The 23,642-nt window shown below is 38.0% G+C and overlaps 2 protein-coding genes across 20 annotated transcripts in view; one reads left to right on the forward strand and one right to left on the reverse strand.

Moving 5' to 3' along the window:
* ARNTL (aryl hydrocarbon receptor nuclear translocator like) overlaps positions 1 to 13,417 on the forward strand; it is a 105,824-nt gene extending 92,407 nt beyond the window's left edge. For 13 of the 15 annotated variants that reach the window (XM_032356634.1, XM_032356632.1, XM_032356631.1 and 10 more), the window contains 3 exons: positions 455 to 548; positions 4,569 to 4,671; positions 5,403 to 6,072. In XM_032356634.1, the coding sequence (XP_032212525.1) occupies positions 455 to 548; positions 4,569 to 4,671; positions 5,403 to 5,563 (358 nt within the window). In that variant the 3' untranslated portion in view covers positions 5,564 to 6,072. Of the gene's footprint in view, positions 1 to 454; positions 549 to 4,568; positions 4,672 to 4,896; positions 5,067 to 5,402; positions 6,073 to 12,253 lie in introns of those variants that run through there. The other 2 variants (XM_032356643.1, XM_032356641.1) reach the window with 2 other exon arrangements.
* The window catches only part of BTBD10 (BTB domain containing 10), a 73,241-nt gene continuing 56,384 nt past the window's right edge, over positions 6,786 to 23,642 (reverse strand). For 4 of the 5 annotated variants that reach the window (XM_032356652.1, XM_032356648.1, XM_032356650.1 and 1 more), the window contains 5 exons: positions 21,492 to 21,594; positions 19,670 to 19,790; positions 13,414 to 13,611; positions 10,786 to 10,896; positions 6,786 to 7,911 (listed from right to left, as the gene is read on the reverse strand). In XM_032356652.1, the coding sequence (XP_032212543.1) occupies positions 7,601 to 7,911; positions 10,786 to 10,896; positions 13,414 to 13,611; positions 19,670 to 19,790; positions 21,492 to 21,594 (844 nt within the window). In that variant the 3' untranslated portion in view covers positions 6,786 to 7,600. The other variant, XM_032356651.1, reaches the window with a different exon arrangement.

Consider the following 23,642-nt stretch of genomic DNA (forward strand, 5'->3'; position numbering starts at 1 on the left):
TTGAACTTCTAAAGTCCCCTCTGACTGCGAGATCTGTAATCTATGAGAAATGAAACTGACTACTTAGTTGAAACTCAGCAACCTGAAATCCAAAGCCTAAACCAAGGACTTTGTCAGTGAGATGCTGGACTCCAGGGATTGCATTCTAGATCAGGTGCCTGTGGGATAAATAGGGCGTCTCACCTGTTATTGTAAACATGATTTTATTGGAACACAGTTACACCCATTCATTTCCATATTGTCTGTGGCTGCTTTCAAGCTACAGTGGCAGAGTTGAGTAGTTCGGATCAAGATCATGTGGCCTACAGAGCCTAGGTCGTTACTATTTGGCTCTTTACAGCAAAAGTTTGCCAAACTCTATTCTAGTTGCTCATTCTTCTTCTTAGCCCCTACCCCTCACACCCCACAGAAGAAAAGGAAAGACAATATAACTAATTCTTCTCTTCTCTGACAGAATAAGAGGGTCATCACCTTCCAGTTGTGGCTCCAGCCCATTAAATATCACAAGTACACCTCCCCCTGATGCCTCTTCTCCAGGAGGCAAGAAGGTAAGGTTGATGACTCTTAGACTAAGGTCCTTCTTAACCTGGAGAGCCTCTTGTCCAATTTCTGAGATGCTGGTAGTGGGAGTACGTCATTACCATTGTGGTTGCTGAAACAAGCTGGATCCTCTTTTAGGCAATGCATCTGTGCGAGTTTGGGTATAAAGGATGCAGGTGGAGCTAGAGAAGCTTGCTGATATCCTTAGTGGACTTATTCCATGTGAATAGGGGAAGGCAGAAAGAATGTTCTAAGGAATGGGGAGACCATTGCATTGAGGGAGCAATTGAAGAGCTCCCATGAAGGAAGGATTAGTGAGTAACTCACAGAAAAAAACTATGTAGTTCTCCGCCAGGAATTTTCAAGGGAGAAAACATCATTAATCTCTAGGGCAGGCACGGGAACCAGAAATACTAGCAGGAGCACTTACGGTGCTTTGGAAGGCAAGCCACGCCTTCGCAGCTGCAGAATACATGGGGGGTCTGCTGGCTGGGTTCCCTGTGATAGGACAGCACTGGGTACAAGTAATGTATCAGTTGCCAGCTCTCATGAAGAGTTGACTAGAAGGTTATACCATCAATAAGCTTAGAAACCACTCATCTGTTTTCGTATTTGCCAGAGAATTTACAAGTGTAGGGCCATGTTAATTATAAATCATCAATCTGCAGTGCCTGATGTTAATACAGGTTAGGATGATCCAGAATCTTTGGACATAGTCTTCCTTCCCCTGCCTCCCAAAACATACAGAGAGAAAGAATCTTGTAATGTACATAGGACTCCTAGAACACAAATTATATCAAAAGCAGGCTATGGCTTTTCAGAACTGCATTCCTGTGAGGCTTAGGTTACCAGGAGCTGTGGTGCTGCAGGTAGGATGGGGCAAGGGTGGTTGGTGAGTAGAGTGGGTAAGGTCAGGACTCTTGCTTCTACCAAGGTGGCTCTATTTTGTATATGAATCTTCTGTAAAAATTTATATTTGAGAATAAGCTTTGATTCCAGCCCCCACCAAAGTTTCAAGGTCAATAAATTAATGGGTAAGAGTGATCAGTGCAAGATAGACCTGGGCTTGAAGCCTGGCCTTTCCATGCGCTAGCTGGGTGACCCTGTATAATTATTAGCCCTAGTTTTGTTTTATAACAGGATCCCTGTAGGTTAGGATGCTCAGCGTCTTTGAATATTAAGTCCCGGTATGAGGCAATATATGAGAAAGTGCTTGGCTTTCAGTAATGACTCAAAAGATAGCACCAACAGATAAAGCCTAGGTTTGGTATATCCCCAATCCCTGTTCACAGGTTTTTCTCTTGGGCTTGTTCTCCTGTTACATCCCTAGGTCCTTCCTCCATATTGGATCCACTATCTCCTTGGGGTGGTCTCCCTTTCTCTGCCTCTCAGTTCAACTTTTAGGCACTTGACTTCTTGGTATTACCAAGAATCCCACTACTGTTTTGAAAGCTTATCACTCCAGTATAGTGCTTAAATATTACTGAGGGAACTTCTGTGTACATTTTCTCATCTTAGCCTCACAACTTCATAGGTGAGAAAATATAAGCTCCCAAATATTAAATGCTGGGCTAATCATTTAACAAGCGTAGCCCCAAACTTAAAGTCAGATATCTTGACTTTTGATTCTTTCTACACCAACAACTTTAGAGATCTAATACTATACTCTACATCACAAAGCCCCAAGTATTTTTGAGGCACTTATGGGAAAATTTTTTTCTTTGGGCTTATAAAAATGGGTCTGAGAAAAGAAATACATTCTGACCTCAGCAACAGGACTTATAAGAGCAGCCTAAACAAGATGGGAGTGAGAAATGACAGCAGCATTGTACCAATGCCATGAGAGTAAAGTTGGCCCCATGCTTCTAGCCCTTCCCAATCACTTTTAAATGGGGCAGGCCCCAAAATGAGCCATTTAGCTTGCCTATTATTTCATTCAGGGTCAAGCAAAAAAGTGAGGCTCTAGATGAACCACCTAGGTTCCAGGAGTCTGGACATCCGGGGGCACTACGGCAAGTTCAGTTAAAGCAGCAGTTCCCTGGTATTGAGGGAGGCAAGATCCTTCCAGGGATCTGCAAGGTCAAAATTACTTTGATAATCTAAACTTTTTTTTCCTCACTGTGTTGATTCATGAACTGATAGTGCAGAAAGCAGCGCTGGATAAAACCGGTGGTGCTTTTCCAAAGATCACGGCAGTGGCACGAACCTGTGCTAGGAGTCAGCGTATTCTTCACCACCATATACTCACAATAAGAAAAAAATTTCGAGCCAGTTTCATTTAAGGGTATCCTTAATAAGCAGTAGAAATGGTTTATAAAATCCTTGCGTAAATCTTTTAACGCTGCTACAAAATGGGAAGTATTTGTTAGAGCACTTGTGCTGCTTCCTGGAGTACAACGGTCATCTCAAGGAAAAGCACTTGCGTGGCTAAGTTAGGAGCTAAATGAACTGCTTTTGTCAAAGGACATCATTTTTACTATTGCAGGCTGTGGTTGTTCAGATTGGGTATTTAGCATACATTTTCTTGAAAATGAATGAACTGGTGAGTTTAAGGAAGACAACTGACAGTATTTGCTGCCCGAGAGAAAAGTTTAGCTTTCAAGTAAAAATGAGAATTTTTGGAAAACTTTTATCTGCTGCTTTGAACTCAGCAGCTTCCCAGAACTTATTACCTCATAATCAGGAAAACCTTTTAACAATGGAGATGTTTTGAGGTATAATGAAATGTGTCAACATTTAGTTTTGCCTAACTTAGCAAGTGTTTTCCAAATGACCAAAAGACTTCAAAATCATACAAAGGTATACCAATGGATTTGTATATAATAGAGTACAAGAATTTCATTAATACGGTTTCAGATTCCACATTGCACCTAATCTTTAAGAAACTTTCACTTGTTGACTTTTGATGTAATATCAAAGAATACCAAAGTTGTTTGAAAAGGCTATTAAAAAGGACCTCCTGGGCGCCTGGGTGGCTCAGTGGGTTAAAGCCTCTGCCTTCGGCTCAGGTCATGGTCCCCGGGTCCTGGGATCGAGCCCCACATTAGGCTGTCTGCTCGGCAGCGAGCCTGCTTCCCTTCCTCTCTCTCTGCCTGCCCTTCTGCCTACTTGTAAACTCTGTCTGTCAAATAAATAAATAAAGTCTTTTAAAAAAAAAGACCTCCCTTTCCCAGCTACATACCTTTCTATACTTCCTTCCTTCCTTCCTTCCTATACTTCAACAAACATCTAAACGTACTGAAGAAAATGAGAATTCTGTTAAATCCTACTAAGGCAGACATTTGTTTTAAAAAAAAAAAAAGTTTTTTTTGCTGTTTTAGAGAAGTATGTTTCATTAAAATGCTATTCATGTTAACATTGAATAGATCTACTAGATTTTAAAAATTAGTTTTAACTTCAACTATAGTAAATATTGATATATATAAGGAAAGGTTCTTTGGAATTCTCAATTCTTAAGGGTTTCTCTACCAAAAAGCTAGACTGTGGAAATAAATTTGTAATGCCACCTACTGGCAAGACCTGAAATCACGACCTCTTCTGAACTCAAATCCGCTCACCAAGGTCGTCCTTGACCTTAATCATATGAATAAGGTGATCAAGGTGATGGACTGCTCTAGGGATTTCATTCAGCCTTTTAAAGTACCTGTTTGTTGGGAGGCTCAGTTGGTTAAGCAACTGCGCAGGTCATAATTCTGGAGTCCAGGCATGGGGCTTCTCTGCTCAGCAGGGAGTCTCCTCCCTCTGCCCTTCCCCCTCTCATGTTCGTCTCTCTCATTCTCTTTCAAATAAATAAAATCTCTAAAAAATATAAATTGCCTGTGTGGGCTGAATTATACAGAGAGAATACCTTGGGAAGAGATTTTTCTTACCGTGACCATTCCAAACAGTTTCTTGTTCGAAATCATCCAATAGGAAACTGAACACTTCCCCTGCCTTTCTCTTTTCAACATGCTTCATTTTCTTGATGATGTTGAGTACAGTACTGATTGAAACTGTTGCTGATACGAAAACTTCACTTTTGCTTGTAGATTTTAAATGGAGGGACCCCAGACATTCCTTCCAGTGGCCTACTACCAGGGCAGGGTCAGGAAAATCCGGGCTATCCATATTCTGATAGTTCCTCTATTCTTGGTAAGTAGTATTATTACTCCTTTCCAGTACAATGAATTTGCACATCTGGCATAAAGTCAGTTTTAGAATAAACTAAAGTTCTAGATAAATTTGATAAAAACTAAGTTTAAAGGTTTAAAATCAGTTTAAATCTTTACTTCAAAGTTGAGTTTAATGGTTGAGTTCTGGGGGAGGGGAGGCTCCAGGTTTATCCCTGGAACTCAAAAGGAGACTCCCGCGGCCTAGATCCATACAGCTTTTCCGGCATGTGGCCCATCAGCTCTTCACTGGGAGGCTGATGACAGTTCAGAAATAAAGTCTGGAAGGATGCTCAAGAAGTATTTCAGTGGGTATTAAAAGTGGTAAAGAGTTTGCTTCTCCCTTTTCACCCATCTTTTTCTCTATTTGTCTTTCTGGATTCCACCCCCCCCAATCCCTACCTTCCTGTTTCTTTCCTTTTCTATCTTCCTCTTTGTAACTGATTATGTCAGAATATTAAAATGAGGTCAACTCAAATGCTTTTAATCTTTATTGCATTTTAAGTTCTTTGTAGAAAGTTGGTTCTTCTCTCTGAATCACACTAAAGTTAAGAAAATATATTATTGGCAATGCAGCCTCAAAAGCAGTCTCTATCGCCATTCCCACCTTCCTATTAAGTACAACGTTCTCATTAAAAGTGTGCTTAGGAACTGCTTACTAAAGTTAAACATGCTTTGGTATTACGACTGACCGGTCTTTATCTCCTCCTCCAGGTGAGAACCCTCACATAGGCATAGACATGATAGAAAACGACCAAGGCTCAAGTAGTCCCAGTAATGATGAAGCAGCAATGGCTGTCATAATGAGTCTCTTGGAAGCAGATGCTGGGCTGGGTGGTCCTGTTGACTTTAGTGACTTGCCGTGGCCACTGTAAACACTACATGTTGCTTTGGCAACAGCTACAGTATCAAAGTGCATTACTGGTGGAGTTTTACAGTCTGTGAAGCTTACTGGATAAAAAGAGAACAGCTTTTATGTACTGTCCTCATAAAAGCCATCTCAGAGCCATTGATACAAGTCAATCTTACTAGTGTAACTTCAGACAAAGTGGAACTAAGCCTGCTCCAGTGTTTCCTCATCATTGATTATTGGGCTAGCTGTGGATAGCTTGCATTAATTGTATATTTTGGATTCTGTTTGTGTTGACTTTTTTAATCATCGTGCACAGAAGCATCATTGGTAGCTTTTATATGCAAATGGTCATTTCAGATGTATGGTGTTTTTACACTACAAAGAAGTCCCCCATGTGGATATTTCTTATACTAATTGTATCATAAAGCTGTTTATTCTTCCTTGTAAGAATCCTTTCCTATAAATATGGGTTAAAGTATAATGTATTAGACAGTTAAATATTTTTAATAAATGTTTCCCTTGTTCTATAAATACTGTTAAAATCCTATGTGCTGCAGGGCTGGATCCGTTTTCTACCATGGCTGTTTCAGGACAATCCATGCCAATAACATTTACAGTGCCTTTCTGGCCTTCGATAACCGTTCCAGGACTTACATAATTTCCCTGTTAGTAGCTAGCTGCGCTGTTAAAAATCGTTAATCTCCAAATTATTGCAACTTTACGTGAACATAGTGATGTTACTGCTTAAACACATATTTCAAATTCTATGAAATTACAAATTCAAGATTAGGTGTAACAAATGGACTTCTTTCCTACAGCTCCTCTCTGCTCCCAGTAGTGTGGTTCACACATTAAGTGTGTGACCCAAAGCACCTAAGTACTACCACTTTCTTCTTGAGTTGGGCTACAGAGTATTTTTTTTAAAAAGCATTTGCACAAATAGTTTGCCAAGAAGAACAGTACAGTATAATGGACAAAACACTGAACCAGTGTCAGAAATTGGTTCTGAAACTTAAGGTTATCCTGTAACCTAGTAAAGTTGTTTCACCCTTTCTTTTTTCAGTCAAACATTACTGTGGATTGTGGGGGCGGGGCGGGGGGGGAATCTAAGTGCTTCATCAGACACAAATCAAAGTGGGAGTTCCAGGAGCTACTAGGTGGTTTCTAGTTATATTAATACCAAAAAGGCAGGAAATCTGCTAATTATGAGACTAAGAATCTGGTCAAGGTGGGTATGAAGTTGATCAGAAACATTAAAACAATGGAATTTTATTTTGATGAAAAACTCGAGTTTACAATCATTTAGTAAATGAAGAGCAAACACTTCATTTTCCTATCCCATAACTCTTAAGAAAAAAAAATTAGTAAATAAATATCTGAACAGATTAAGGGTAAGGCAGACTGGATAATAAACCATCTCTGATGTTCACACTTCCTGCATGTGACTCACTCTAAAAGGGCAAAAACGGCACTGGCGAGAAATAAGATAATGGGCATTGGATCACCTCCAAATCATTCAGATAAGCCCAATGATAAATACTCCTTTTTCGCCCATCATGGGCAGCAACTATACACATTTTACTGAAGGAATACTTTGATAGAAGCACTTATTTCAGTTATATTGTGCATCACAACTATAAAAATGGCTTGAACAGTTCCATTTAACCACCATTTATAAAGTGCAACTATAGAATATTCTACATTTTATCTGGGGTGTGATGAATATCAATCTAAACTGAAAATACCCCAGCTGCCAATTTTCACCACTTCTGAAAATATCTAGATGTGTGAAAAAGGACTGTCCCCCATACAAAGAACCAATTTCACAAACCTACTGGTAAACAAATACATTTATATAACTGGAACCTCAGGATGCTAGAGTTGTACTCATTTAAAAAACCATTCAGCTACCTTTGGTCTTTAAAAAAGCCTACACTGCAATATCCTAAACACCGTCATGTGCATCTCACGATGAAGAGAGCGGCCCTGCAGTGCAGAATGTGGAGAGTGCAGCGTCACCGTGAAGAGTAGCATGCTATGGTTTCAAGGAACATCAGCCTCACAGCATTGGATTCTGCGCATCAGGATCGAGGTCATTGTTGCCAGAAGGGGGATGAATAGGGAGAATATCCAGCTCATCCACTTGCGGAGTCGGGTGCATGACTACTAGCTGGTCCTGCGGAATGTCTGCGGCAGCGGCTGCAAGATTGGTGATCGATTTACTCTTTACGCACTGAAAGTCTACATGCCGACTCTTTCCTTCTTCCTTCTCCCAAGACATTCGAATAAAGGGTCTTTGGACATAGTTGTAAATCACTTCTGGGCGGCCCCCAGGCCTTTTCTTTACTTTTTCTTTGTAGGTAGGATAACCTGGAGGAGAGAAGTTTTGAAACCTGAGGATACATACATACCCAAGCATGTACACACAGTCCCACACACTTCTCACCCAAGTTAGCCTGAAGAGGGCTTTTTGGCTGTAGTTCCCGAACAAACAAATTAAAACAAAGAAAGGAAACCAATATTCCATCTCCTCAGTCATCAGTTCAACAGCCAAACACAGAAATCCTACTGCTGCAATTCACACAAGCTTCCATCATCCTCTCAGCCACTCAATACATCAACCACCAGAAAAAGATTTTTGAAGTAAAAACATGGAGGGGATAGGTCCTGAAGACAATGGTATGTAGTCTGTGCATCTTGGGCTCTATCTGTGTATCCTTAATATCACTGAGCCCTTCCTTTCACAGGATTACCTGGCCTCAAGGCCTGCAATTTATTGCCACATTAGCCTTCTAATTTCCTTAAGCCTAAATCTCATCTTTGTATTGCCATGGGTTTTTTCTTTTTCGTTTTCTTTTTTTTTTTCCCTTTAAGAAGATAGCAAGCGATGTATAGTTCTTCAGCTTCTCTGGTTCTAGGTATACTTCTGCACCTAGGTCAGCAAACCCATTATTTTAACACTACTCCCCAAAAACCAAGCAGTTCATCCAGCTTGGCATCCAGCTCATCCAAAGGTGCTTCCCCTGGTTAATTGTACCTTCCTCCTCTTGGATAATTACTGAAAACTGACAATTACTGAAGACAATTCTAGTTTGGGAAAAGTTTCAGTCAGTTACCAGTACGGCAATTTTTCCAAAAACACATACTCCTTAGAAAATATTGTTAAGTCCCTTTCCTCCCTCCTACTAGCAAGAATTGCTAATTTAGGCCAGGGATTGGCAAACATTTTCTGTAAAGGACCAGATAATAAATATTTCAGGGTCATTTTCAGCTTCTCTTGCAACTACTCAACTATACCATTGTAAAGTGAAATCAGCCACAGAAATATGTAAATGAGTGAGCATGTCTAGTTCCAGTAAAAGTTTATTTACAAAAAAACAGGCAACGGGCAGGGGAGGAAATCAGGCAATGGGTTAGATTTGGCTCATGGGCTACAGCCTTCCTTAGAATCAAAAAACTAGAAAGACCTGTATATACGTGGCTCAGGTAAGGGAGCTCAGGGGCAAGCAGGACTAAAAAACGTTTTAAAGACCCTCTGTAGAATGTCTTTGTCTCACAATTCCAGTCAATTACCATCTGAAGGACAGCACTGGAGTTCAGAAAGGTCTCAGGTTCTATTACCTTGTCCTTGATTCCTCTTAGGCTATTAGTTTATAAAATTCCCACCTCATCATAATCCAGTTTGCCCTCCACACAGAATCACTACTCCCATACAAATGTAATCAATCATATTACATCCTCCCTTAAAAACTACCAATGGTTTCCTCATGCTTTGAGGGCAAGTCCAAAGTCCTTAGCATAATACATAAGGCTTTTTTACAACCTGGTTCCAACCTACTTGTCATCAATCTTCAGCTCAAATATCTCAACCTGAGAGAGGCCTTTCTCATTCTCCTAATTTGCAGTAGACTCCAGGCGCCTTCTCTCAAGCTCTGAAATCAAACAGCTAAATCCCACTATTTACAAAACAACAGAAGACAACACACACTGGTGAAGCAATGTGTCAACAATGCTCCGACATTAAAAAAAAAAAAAAACTATGTTTTTAAACCTAAAGTCTTCTCCCCTTCCTGCCAAGATCCTATTTCTGGTCATTCTTTCTCCTGTGTCTCATCAGCCCATTACTGAGATCTCCAGCAGCTGAGCTAGTCATTGATCAACCCCATTATCTTCCATATCAGCATCACAAACATATACTGATAAATCTCTATGTGCCAGGCCCTGTTTTAAGTGGGTTTTTTAAAATTTTTTTTTGAAGACTTTATTGATTTATTTTGTAGAGAGAGAGACAAGCAGGGGGAGTGGGAGAGGGAGAAGCAGGCTCCCCGCTGAGCAGGGAGCCCAATGCAGGGCTCCATTCCAAGACCTGGGATCATGACCTGAGCCAAAGACAGAGGCTTAACCCACTGAGCCACTCAGGCGCCCCTGTTTTAAGTGTTTTTCATGTATTCAATCTGTCATCATCATAACCTTATAAAGTACTTACTAATGCTCCCATTTTATATGAGGAAAGGGAAACACAGAGAAGTTACGTGCCCTGGCGAAGTTCATAGAGTTACTCAGTCATAGGATATGAATGCAGGTAATGTGGTTCCAGAACCTTTTGTCTTTACACTATGCCACGTTATGCCAAGGGGGATACTTTGTTCTTAGTAAGGGCACTTTAAAATAAAAGAAGTATCTGACACAGCATCTGGAAAAATCCATGTAAATCACAAAGTAAAAGCAATCTAAAAATTAATGCATTTAACAAGACGAAATTAAGTTTGAAATCTGTATTTATTTTGAAAGTAAGTATATTCTACCTTAAGAACCTGTAAACTACTAATGTGCTTTTACATGCATTTTCAGAGAGTAGTTTTTAGTTCTGTTGGGCTTTGAGGAACACCAATGATCACTAATGGGCAAAGATCCCTGCCAATCTTATATATACACGTGTACCCAAACACACTACGTGGGTTTAGGCAGAAAAGGCATCAGGTGATGACTTATAGCAGAAAAGACAAACTCACTTCTCCCTATTGTTAGGGAATCTTATGGAATAAATAATAATTTCTATTGGCTTTCTATCTTTTCAGATAAAGGAAGTTAATTTTTGTCATGTACAGGACTACTGCGTGAGTGAGCATTCATTCAGTCATCTGAGTTTTCATGAAGTATGTACTTCTCAAACTATATTCTAAATGTGATTTGATTTTTAACCTTTTTTAAAAAATTAATAGAAAGATAATGGAAATGTCTTACCTTCTATTCCCAATCTAATCTTCTTAAGACCCCTCTCCTTCAAAACTGATTTGGCCACATCTCTGTTTTCAATGTACTTGAAAAATCTATATAATTTTGTGCTATAAATAACTGGAAACAAAAAGACAAAAATATTTTCTTATTAAAATCAAAGTAATTGGAGAAGAACTTAAAATCATCATGATCATCAAAGGGGCCTGACAACCCTAAAAGCCCAAATAATGGATGCAGTGATGCGAAAGGATGACTAGCCAACATGACAGGATAATTCAGTACAGTTAATGTATAAGCAAATGTCTACTTAAGTTGAAACGAAAAAAGCTTTAATAATCAGGTAACCCAATCCATAGGAAGACAAATCTCCTTCTGAAAGATATATCATATACAAACTTATTGCAATAGGCTCTGCCCCACTTTCTTCAAATAAGAGAACCAAAAGAAGATGGCAATATCCCATCATTATCAAGCAGGCAAAATAGAGGACTTTGCTGTGATGCCTACAAGGCCTCGTCTGGAAGGGAAAAAACTGCCTTGTCAGAGAGGACAAAATGGATACATCTTATATTTCATGGATTGAGCAACTATTAATAATTCCCCCAAAAGGCAAAGACCCTCCCCACAAACTGTTTTCAATTCAGGCGAACAGCCCCCATTTAATACTGATGTTAAAAATGGCAGATTCGAGCATGTTCTGCCTCGGTTAGTCTGTTTAGAGCAAACTGGCTTTGCAAAGGACATTCCACTGACAACATGTTGAGTCTTCCAAATGTGCTGGGAACTTCAGGGAGTTAGACTGATGGACCTTCCTCGCCTTCTCTCTTTCAGGTGGAGTTATCTCCCTTAAAAGGTGAACTGCAAAGGTTTTTTCAAAAAAAGAAAAACACACTCACAAACCAAACATGCTGGTTTAAGAGCCAATAAAAGGAAAATACGTATACAGATGCTACTCATGGGGTAAATTTGTGATTTACATCCTTAAGATTACTGGTATTTTAAGATAAAGTTTTGCTGACATCTTGGAATGGATGGTGTCAATGTCACAGGTAGGAAAATCAGGCTGAAGAGGCTGTGTCTCCTCAAATGAATCTTCTTTAGTTTGAAACATCTTGGCATGAAATGAAATATATTTAGACAAATGAAGTAAAAATATTTTCAGTCCTTTTTAAGCTTCAAAGCTTAAGATGAAAAACAAGAAAACAAACCAAAGAACACAACAGGCATGGAAAGTACAACAATTGAAAAAGAAAAGCCGGTTCTACCATAATTCCTCTATCACTATAATGTTATTTCTGTGTTCCATAGCTGGCTCTACTCTCCTGGAGGCAAACTTTTTGAAAACTACAATTTATTTTGGTTTGTTCATTCCTCTTTTTTAGTGGAAAATAATGTAGCATATTTCTTTTACATTTTGTTAGCCTTCCATTTTTCCTGTGTTTTGTTCAACTTTTTATTCCACATATTATTACAGAAAACTACTATCAGCAAAGAAGCTAGGAATGAAGAAATACAACAAAAATGTCTGTTACGACAACTGTCCAGAGAAGAATCACAACACTCATTAAGTATATTGTGCAAAGTAAACATCTTGATGTAAATTCTGAAAAGTGCTACCGTAACTTATGTTAAAATAATCTTCTGAAATCTTTAGAACTCAAAAAGAAAACCCCTCAGCATCTGCTTTGTTTTGATTTTAGACAAGGATAAGTAAAATGAAAAAGTGAGAAATTAAAGCATTCTGTGAACTTGCTGTATTTCTGTATTTTTTACTGAAACCCTGATCTTTACCAAGTCAACACAGACTGGAGTATAGAACAAGATGCTGGGCTATTTTACCTAGTTCCTCAAATTATTCTTTTAACTGTGTCTTCTCAAATCTATAAAACAGCTCAAAAATACTACACTGGGTTCATCAAGAAAAATAATATAAATTTTCTGACAACCAAAAAATCAAAAGGCTCTAATCAGGAAAGGTGTGAAAGTGTAGTAAGGAAAAAGTCACTGTTGCTCAAGAGAAGCTATTTTGGTCAGAAATACCTAACTATAGTTCCACAAAGCTTTCTGAAGGGTCACTATATCCTGCAGGAACAGGTAGGATACTAAAAAGGGATCATCTTAGAACTAAAGTCACCCTAGAAATTAATGCACTGAAGCTTCTCATTGTATATACAAATAACAATTCATCTAAAAACCCAGCTGATCTTTTATAATCTATTTACTGCAGGATCTACTTCCCTAAAAGGCTTTTCAAATGCAAAGAAAAAAAAATCCATCAAGATTCAGATACTCAACAAAGAGCAAACCATTTCTGTGCATGACAGGGGTGGGGATACTTTTTCTGTAAGGGGCCAGAGAGTAAATACTTTGGAGTTTGCGAGCCATGCGGTCTCTTGCAACTACTCAACTCTGCCATTGTAGCGCAAAAGCAGCCACAGACAATACATAAAAGTTTATCTCTAAAAACAGGCAATAGGCTGGATTTTGACCCACAGGCCATAGTTTGCTGACTCCTGGTGTAGGTAAGAGTTCAAAGTACTTTCTTTACAAAAACTGTCCTTTGATCAGTATTCTAAAAGATAAAGACAGAATCTGTGATGATTCAAGAGAGAGAAAACATGCCTCAGTACTTACTTTGTGAATACTCTTCTCCCATCTGTGGTGGATACTCTTCATCCCAATCAACCACATCATCGTCTGTAAGGACTACTATGTGGCATTCTCTTTCCCCACTCTGGGCACTAGCTACCATGAGAGGCAGGATCATTTCTTCCAGATAAAATTCAAACTGTCTACGAGCACCATCATTTGATAACTCATGCATTAGGGCACCTGAAATGAAACCCACAAAAATATCTTGGTTTTGTTTTATTTTGTTGATGACTGATGAGTAAAAGAGCAGAAGCAAAAAACACACAAAAAACATTCCACTAATTCTTGTCTTCTATATTCTAGATGTATTATATTCAACTACCTTCTGGAAATCTCCAATGAGATGCTACTTCCCAGGCACCTCAACCTTAATATATTTAAAAGTCAATTCAATCCTATCTGCTTCTCCCTGCAGTGTTTTCCAAATCCGTAATCGCCCCTGCCATCCATCCATTTCTCAGATTCATCTCAGAAGAGTGCCAGGCATATAGCAGGAACTTAAATACTTGTAGAATAAATAAATGAATCATTGATTCCGCTTGCATCTCTTAATTCAACCATTCCTCAAGCCCTATCAAGTCTACCTCTTAAATGCATCTTGAACTGTGTCATTTCCTTTTCTGGAAGATGCTAACCAAAGATAACTACAGAATCTCTTATTCCACATACTTTTCTGCAATGGAACCTTGACATCTCCCTGGAGATGGAATCTAATTCTCCTCCCCTTTAACCTAGGCTGGTCACACTGACTTGCCTGTAACCAAGGGAGCATGGCAGAGGTGACGGTGCATGATTTGCAGTTTTGTTTTGGTCCTCGTAATGCTCACACTCCAAGTACTTCCCTGCTGAACCCAGACTTGGAGAAGCCCAAGATGCATGAAGAGGTCACATGCAAGTTCTCTGACAGTCCTCGCTGAACCCAGCATTTGAGTCATTTCACTGCAAGCATCAGACTTGTGAGTGAAGAAGCCTGTAGCCTTCTGCGTCACCTCAGCCCTTCAATTATTCATGAGATGAGACCTCACATATTGTGAAGCAGACACAAACCACCTCTGCTGTACCCTGAGTTCTTGACCCACAGAATAAAAATTATACTTTATGCTAAGTTTGGAATGGTTACATAGCAATATTTCACCACAATACACTCTATCCCCAATGCCCCCACCAAGTCCAAGTCATCCTTAACTCTTACCCCAACTACTATAAAACCTAATTATATTCCCCCAACATTTACTTTTGCTCCTGTGTAATTCATCCTCCCTCCAGCAGCCAAATTATGCATCTCCTCTAGTTTAAGTCTTTCATGGCCAATACTAACCAAAAACAAAAGTCCTAAATCCTTAACTTGGTCCATAAAGACCTGTTACAATGAAAAGGAGATTACAGACCAGTGTGTAGAGTCCTTTAAAAAATATTTTCTTTAAACACTACATATAGATATATATTGTATGTAAATCCGGTGGGGAGGAGGAGGGTGTGAGTATATCCTGCACATAAATTTAGTCTGGCCCATATTTCTCTCCTGAACTTTAAAACATATATACCCAATGCCCCCCTAACCATTTCCACTTGGACGTCTAGTGAGTATTTCAAATTTAACATGTCCCAAATCAAGCTTCTAAATTTTCACTCCCCATGAAGTTTCCTACATCTCACTTCATGGCAACTCCACATTTCCAGTAAATTAAAGTCTTCTTCTCTCTTCCCCATCTCATAACTCAATCAACAAGCAAATCCTTACAACTCTGCTATCCAGTATGTCCAGAATTTAACAACTCCTACTGCTCCCACCCTGATTTAACCCATCACTATCTCCTACTTGAATTATGGCAACAGCTTCCTAAATATCCACTTACTTTTACCTTAATTCCCCCTTGCAATCCATTTCCAACACAATAGTCAAGAGTAATTTTTTTAAACCAGTCATATCAGGACCATAGCACTGTACAAATCTATACTGAATTCTGCTCCCATGAAATGGTACAACCTCGAAGATCATATTACTACTCTGTTCAAAATGGTGCAATGGCTTCCCACATCACTCAGAGTAAAAGCCAAAAGGTAAAGGTCCTCCATGACCTAGGTCCCCTCCTAACCTTATCTCCTACTTTGGACACTCTAACTTACTTCACTCTCTTTGCTGATCTCAAAAATGCCAGGCAAGCTGCCTCAACCCTTGCATTCATTGTTACTTTCTGCTTGAAATTAAGCTTTCCTCTCCAGTTAAGGCTTCTCTGGCTGCTCTATGTCCCTTCCTTACTTTCCCCCGCTCCACAGCAGTGATCACTAACATACCATGTTACTTGTTCACCTGGTTTGTCTGTCTTCCCCCAAAGAGTATAAGTGCCATTAGAACAGGAAGCTTTGCCTAGTTTGTTCATGCTGCATCCCCAAAACTTAGAACAGACTGGTAGAGAATTAACAGTCATCAGATATTTATTCAGTTAATAAATTTTGTTTTCTCCCTACTTCTCTGGACTTACTTCTTACAACTCACACTCCATCCCTCCACTCTAGCCATACTTCCATCTTCTTTCAGTTCCTTAAGCATGTCATATTCCTCCCAACCTGACAACCTCTGCAAATACCTTTTCTGCTGCCTGGTACAGTCAGCATCTTATCCACTTGCCATTCATTTAGGCCTCAGCTTTAATGTCACTTAGATAATGACTTTCCACAGCCCCTTTACCATATACTTCTCATAGCATCTCATTTCTTCACCACATTTTTCACAGCTTTTCATTACCTGTCAAGTTATTGTTCACAGCTTGTCATTACTTTTCATTACTTTTCATTACTGTTCATTACTTCCCCACTAGACTGTAAACTCCACAAAGGCAGGGACAAGGTCTGTCTTGTTCATCATTGTATTTACTATATTCATGGAACTCACAAAAAGCCTGAGTAAGAGGCGGGAGGATTATAAGTTAAATGGTAAACTAGAAACACAGAGTGATACTTAAGAATTAGAGATAAAGTGGGGCACCTGAGTGGCTCAGCCGTTAAGCGGAGGCCTTTGGCTTCGGTCATAATCCCAAAGTCCTGGGATTGAGCCCCACATCGGGGCTCCCTGCTCAGCAGGAAGCCTGCTTCTCCCTCTCCCACTTCCCCTGCTTGTGTTCCCTCTCTCACTGTGTCTCTCTCTGTCAAATAAATTTAAAAATCTTAAAAAAAAAAAAAAAGTATTAGAAATAAAGTATTGGAAATCCACAGTGTATGGAGTGTTTGAAGCCATAACGATGAATGGCATCACTTAGAATAAGTGTATAGGTTCTGTGAGAGAGAAGGGAGCTTAACACAGAACACTCGGGAATGAGTTCATTCAAGAGACCAAGGATCAGGGAGCAAGTGAGAGAAAGAAGGATGTCAAGGAGCTAAAGTAAGAAAGAGTCAAGAAGAAAGGAGTGACTTAACAGTGACATCTAAAGAAAATGCCTTCAAAGACAGGGATATGAGCATTACCACTAAATTTTTAAACACTGTTCAAAATATTCTAGCCAATGCACTAAGACACAAAAAATATATATATAAAGTATTAGTTACAACAGAGCCAATTATCCACCAAGCATATGTGAGAACCAACTGAAAAACGATTAGAAATAGAGTTCTGTTAGGTAGCTCATACAAATATATAAAATTCAATAATTTTCTTATGTTAGCAGTTAGAAAATTTAAATATACTCTACATACAACAAAAAAATACAAAATATCAAAAAATAAACAAGATCAGAAGAAATTAAAGACATAAAAGAAAACTTAGTGAACGGAAAGACAGCAGTTGGAGGAGACAGTAAAAATGTTAATTTTTCTAAAACTAACTTCAAAGAATTCCAAAGAAAACCTTAAAATATTTTAAATAATTTTCTTTAATATCTACAATAGACATAAGTTAGATTTGAGTCTGAGGCTAAGGATTACTCAGGAAAAGACTAATGATACAGAGAAGATGACAACAATTAGAATGGGATCCTAAAAAAATGCATGGGGGATAAAATAATTTATTTATTCAGCAAATGTTTATTGAGTCCTTATTATGTGGTGGGCAAGCACTATGGACACAAAGTTGAAAAGGTATAGATAGTCCTTTGTATAATTTTAAGACACAAACAGACATCTTAGTGTAATGTGCCCTTCTAGTATTCAGTGAAGGCACATATGAACAAGAAACAATTCAGTTTTGGACTCAAGTCTACACCTACGGTATCCTATTATATTTTTACAAGGACATTTTTATCTCTTCAAATTCTACATAGTTTTATTTTAATAAAGTCTATGAGAATTCTATTTTTTAAAATATGTATTACAAGTATTATGGAAATAGTTATAATTATTTAAAAGCCAAAGTCTAGAAAAAACATTATTATACGTATTTTAAATAAAGACTTTTACCTTTAACAGAGTCTATGTTCAAAGGATTATAAAACCAAATCCACATCATATTTTTTATCTGATAGTCCCCCAAATTTAATATCTAATTTTAAGAATTGAAATTAAAATGGCTCTATGAATTAAAAAAGAACACAAAACTCGATCTCAAGGATCTAAATTAGAATAATTAATGCTCATGGTTTAGTAAAAACATTTTTTAAGATGTGAAAAAACAAATTTTGTTCGAATTTACTTATGTATGCTCTACCTATTTGACTTTAAACTTTTAAATATCATTTATAGAGAAATGGACTCAGAGGTGGACCAGCCACTTTATCCTACCTACTGATATTTTTATGAAAATTTTAAAGAATGTTTGGCAATAATAAAGTGGTATCTTAGGGGAGGACTTAGTAAGACCACACAATTTCAATGAGATAGCTCTTAAATAAGCATGAAGAAAACACCTATCTTTAAGTATACACTAGGTGCCTTAAAATATGAAATGAAATTTCCCATTCACAGGGCACCTGGGTGGCTCAGCAGTTAAGTGTCTGCTTCAACTTGGGTCATGATCCCAGAGTCCTGGGATAGAGCCCTACATCAGGCTCCCTGCTCAGCAGGAAGCCTGCTTCTCCCTCTCCCTTTGCCGCTCCTCCTGCTTGTGCTCTCTCTCTCAAATAAATAAAATCTTCTAAAAAATTATTTAACATTTCACATTCACAGTTTCTAACACACCAATCTTTGAGAAGGTATGGCAAGCTACTGGTGAGTTTAGGTTCATGAAGTAAAGATAACCTAAGTCTACATAAGGCTATAACCACATATAGGAAGCTTTTGAAATGACTTCCCACCATACATAGGATAAAACATGAGTTTTAAAAACATGAGTTTGGATCAAAGACCTTCTACAATGTGGCCCATCTATTTATTCTCATCTCCTATTGGTCCTGATATAAAGTCTCTGTCCCAACTAGGTTCTTTCCAAAATATGTTATTTGCATCTTTAGTCCAAAAATCTCAGCGGTTAAACTACTTCCTTACACTATTCTTTCTAATCATTCCAATTTATTCTTTACTACCTGCCTCCTCTGAACTCATTCCCAATCCGTCTAGCACACAATGACCTCTCCTTCTGAACTTCTCCAACCACTCAGCATCTAAGCCAACATCTGAAAATTCTCTTATTCTGACTTTTCTGTGTATAATCACCTTTTTTCTTCCCTTCAGGAGGTATGGCAAATGGTAGAGGGAGGAGTATGGGGTGGTGGTAAAGGGAAAACACTGATCAAAAACTTGGGATTTCCAAAGTTCTAGATTCTGAAGCTCTGAGGCTGTTGATGTTCTTAAAACAAAGTCACTCAACCCTTTAGATAAATGAGGGTTAGGTATTTAATCTAAGATCGTTAATGACAAATATTCTCTTTGAGAGTTATCTTCCACAGTGGCTTAGAATATTATCTTACTTGGAAGGTACAAAAAATTATAAATTTTTGGTTGATGTGATCTCAGGAGTGAAGCCAAATACCATACTTGACCAAAGCCAGGGCTCCCAAGCTGGGAGATAAATACTGGCAACAAATGACAGAGATGGGGTCAAGGAGGAAATCTAGAAGAGTCTATCAAAAATAAATATACATATATACATACAAACATACATATATAAAAATTTTTTTTGAAGTTTTGGAAAATTGCACAATTGGTTATAAAAATCTCTGTAGACTTCCATAAAGCATGCTTATAGTATCACAGTGCTTTATAATCCAATTAAACAAATATCTGATGTCCACATGAACAGCACTCTTTCAGGGTTTTCATTCCAATATATTGTAACTCTACAAACCACTCACACACAAAACATCATACTTACTGAGATCTCTACATTTAATAGTACTATATTCAAAAGAAATACAAAGGTAGTCGCATGCTTCTCTCAGTTCAGGAATAGATATGCCATCAGGACAACGAATTATTCCTGTTTTGTAGTAATCCTAAAAAAAAAGAAAAGAAAAAAAATGTAAAGAATGCATAAAACATCTACAGCATAAGGTGGCCAAAACCTTACTATTAAGGTGAAGCTGCTAGCATTTTCAAAAACAGTGGAGCTCTGAGATTTCTGAACTGTGGAATTTTAAAGTTAGATGGGACCTCTGTTCACCTAACCACTTTTTCATTTTACCAATAAGAAAACGTTGGCCCAAATGGGTTCGCTGACTCACCTAGTCAAATAATTATTTATTAGCACAGGAAAGCCAGGTCTCCTGATACTGATATGCTGCTTCTCTCTATCGTAGCATGCCAATTCATATGTATTTTCCATTCTACAAGTTATTTTTCTATATAACTACCATCAAATTTTAAAACTTTTTAAAAAAATAATAAAGTTAAATGATGTATTTTAAGGTATCTTAAATATTACTTACAGAATTGAGCAAAATTTGTGGTTCTTAGTAAAGAACTTCAGAGACATATTCCAGGTATTAATATATATAAACAGAATGCACAATTACATATTCTTCTTCCAAATACTATTTTTTGGTGTGTCCCAAATTATGAACAATAAATAGTACTTATTTCCAAGATCTGCTTTAAAAATTGTTAAGGGCTAGCCCCCAAATTACAGCTGAGTCATAAGTATTTTTTTTTTACTCAGCAATTCCATCGGGAGTTAAATGAAGTAGGGCTAGCTAAAGCACCTCCCCTCCCCCCAAATTAAGATCTGCCTTAAGCTTCTTGAGGTTCAGAGCCACAATAACACAATAAAGTTGCTATACTAGTGCAAGCAAGATGTCTTTTGGTACTTGCCCAAGTATTAACAACAACCTAATCAAGATCAACTTCCATTCCTGTGTTTTACCCCATGATCCTCCCTGCCCATTTTCTCCAAATTTGAGGAAACCGTATGTTCAGACTGTGACTTAGTCAACAGACTATAAATCAAAGCTTTATCAATGATTTGAAATTACAAGTAGGAACTCTGTAATACTAATTCAAATATTCCTCAAAATAAAAGGTTAAAACCTCAAAAAAAAAAAAAAAGGTTTAAAACAAAAACACTATTACATTTTAGGTGACTTTTATATGTTAACTGTCCACATTGCCAGTTATAGGCAATAAAATATTAGAATTCAAGTAATCACATTTATCTAAGATAGCAAAAATGATGAACTTATTGTATTTAAGAGAATTAGAGAGGGAGTAATAACATGACTCCAGATGGATTACCACTAAACCCTTTGAAAGAACCACCTGTTTATACTTGAGATGTCACATCCTCCGACCTGTATTTGTATCATATTATCTTTATGTACTAAAATAAAAATGAATAAAATGGTATTTTTTAAAAAAACAATATTCCCGGGGCGCCTGGGTGGCTCAGTGGGTTAAGCCTCTGCCTTCAGCTCAGGTCATGATCCCAGGGTCCTGGGATCAAGCCCCGCATCAGGCTCTCTGCTCGGCGGGGAGCCTGCCTCCACCTCTCTCTCTGCCTGCCTCTCCGCCTACTTGTGATCTCTGTCTGCCCAATAAATAAATAAAATCTTAATAAATAAATAAATAAATAAATAAATAAATAAATAAATAAAAAGCAATATTCTGCATAGAGATATCCAAATAGAACTCTGCTTCTAATACAAATACCTACCAAAAGGGAGTTCTATGATTAAGTCAAGACACAAGAAATAAGCACTCACCAGAATAGCTCGAAACACTGTGGAGCCAATTCCCTCTGCCACTTCATACTCTCCCTTCTCATTAGGACGTGTAAAGTTATGTTCTCTGCCAGATCCAAACATCCTATGATATTAGTAAATAATGAGAAATATAACAATAGGATACTGCCTTCAAAGGGAAAATTTATTTCACGTACAAAAGTAAAAAGGAATTACAATTTATTCATAAATTAGTTAAAAAAATTTTAGCAATTTATTCTGACAAAAGTAATAAACGAAGGATTATTAAAAATACTACCTTTCTGATGGGAGGGAATAGTAATATAGATTCCCTATAAGCAAACAAAATCAGCTGACAAAACTCAGAAGCTAAAGAACTTTTCAGCCCCTTCTTCTCAGGGAGAGAGAAAAAAAAAAAATCAATCAATCAATCAATCTAGGGGAAAAGGTGATTTTTATACTAAACTTACCAGAAAGGGGGGGAAAAAATGGAAAAGGGAAACCATGTTATCTGTACCTCTTCCTTAAAACTGCTGCCCTCACTGCAAAGTTAATGCTATAATGCAGCACATACAGTAAAGTAGGAAAAGGCAGGTTAGGTTGTTTCACTTTTCACAACTCTAACATAAATATAAGAAACATCACTCAAAATTCTTACACTTGTATCCCAGAACTGAAAAATTAGCAATAAATGCTCGGGTAAAGAGGAATGAGGAAGCTAAGCAGTGAATCAAAAGTTTAAACAAATGAGTAAAAAGCTCTCAATACTAATTTTTACATAAGAAAATATAGATTTCTGGGGTGCCTGGGTGGCTCAGTGGGTTAAGCCTCTGCTTTCGGCTCAGGTCATGATCTCAGGGTCCTGGGATTGGGCCCCACATCTGGCTCTCTGCTCAGCAGGGAGCCTGCTTCCCCTTCTCTCTCTCTGCCTACCTCTCTGCCAACTTGTGATCTCTGTCAAATAAATAAATAATATCTTAAAAAAAAAAAAAAGAAAATACAGATTTCTATTTTTTCAAGTAATGTTCTTGGCACTTTCATAGTAACTATGAAATGTTTTTTGAAAAGAGGGGCGCCTGGGTGGCTCAGTGGGTTAAAGCCTCTGCTTTCGGCTCAGGTCATGATCCGAGGGTCCTGGGATGGAGCCCCACGTCGGGCTCTCTGCTCAGCAGGGAGCCTGCTTCCCCCTCTCTCTCTGCCTGCCCTCTGCCTACCTGTGATCTCTGTCTGTCAAATAAATAAAATCTTTAAAAAAAAAAAAAAGCAAAAGAAAAGAGCAAATGTGCAGAGTATGTTCTTCAAAATCAAAAGTTTAATGCATTACTCTCAAGAAAATTTTAAAACTGTGGTTAAGGAAGTTGGACCTCCAAATTAAATGATTCCATCATTCTTAAGTATTGTACTCAACAATTTCCCAATTTAAATGGTTTCTTCTTTTGTTATAACACAGAAATCTATAAAGCACAAAGCTTTTTTATTTCGAAGTTTCCAAAAGAATGCCAACTGCTTTTTACAGTACCCATGAATATTAATTTTCATCCCCAAAGATATGCTTTACTCAACTGACATGAAAAAGACTTCACTGTATCCCAGAACTGGGATAAACTTCACTGTTTAAAAAAAAGGCAAGGACAGTCTTTCAGGAATCAAATGTCATGCAATTTTCTCAAATACTTGAATTTTTTTTTTAACAAAAGGAGAATGTTATGCTTCTCAGTTCAATATGGATACACACACAGAAATATTTTGGACTTTGTTTTGTTTTGCTTTTAAAGAAAAGGTAGCCTAACAAAGGATTTCAAATATCTACTTTTTAAGAGTGTTTCTTTAAAATTGGGGTAAAAATTTAAAGTATTAGTAGTGTCAGGTGCCTGGGTGGCTCAGTTGGGTTAAGCAACTGCCTTCAGCTCAGGTCATGATCCTGGAGTCCCAGGATCGAGTCCTGCATCAGGCTCCCTGCTCCGTGGGTAGTCTGCTTCTCCCTCTGACTCTCTCCCCTCTCATACTCTCTCTCTCATTCTTTCTCTCAAATAAAATCTTCACAAAAAAAAAGTATTAATAGTGTCGAGTCATCCTCCTGACACCTTCCCTCAATAATCTTCCTTTGTGCTTCTAAAAATACATAAAAGCTGTACTTGTTTTCTTTGCCTCAGATATGTAAAGTCTAACTGC

Source organism: Mustela erminea, chromosome 9 (genome assembly GCF_009829155.1).
Source record: "Mustela erminea isolate mMusErm1 chromosome 9, mMusErm1.Pri, whole genome shotgun sequence".
NCBI classification, from domain to species: Eukaryota; Metazoa; Chordata; class Mammalia; order Carnivora; family Mustelidae; genus Mustela; species Mustela erminea.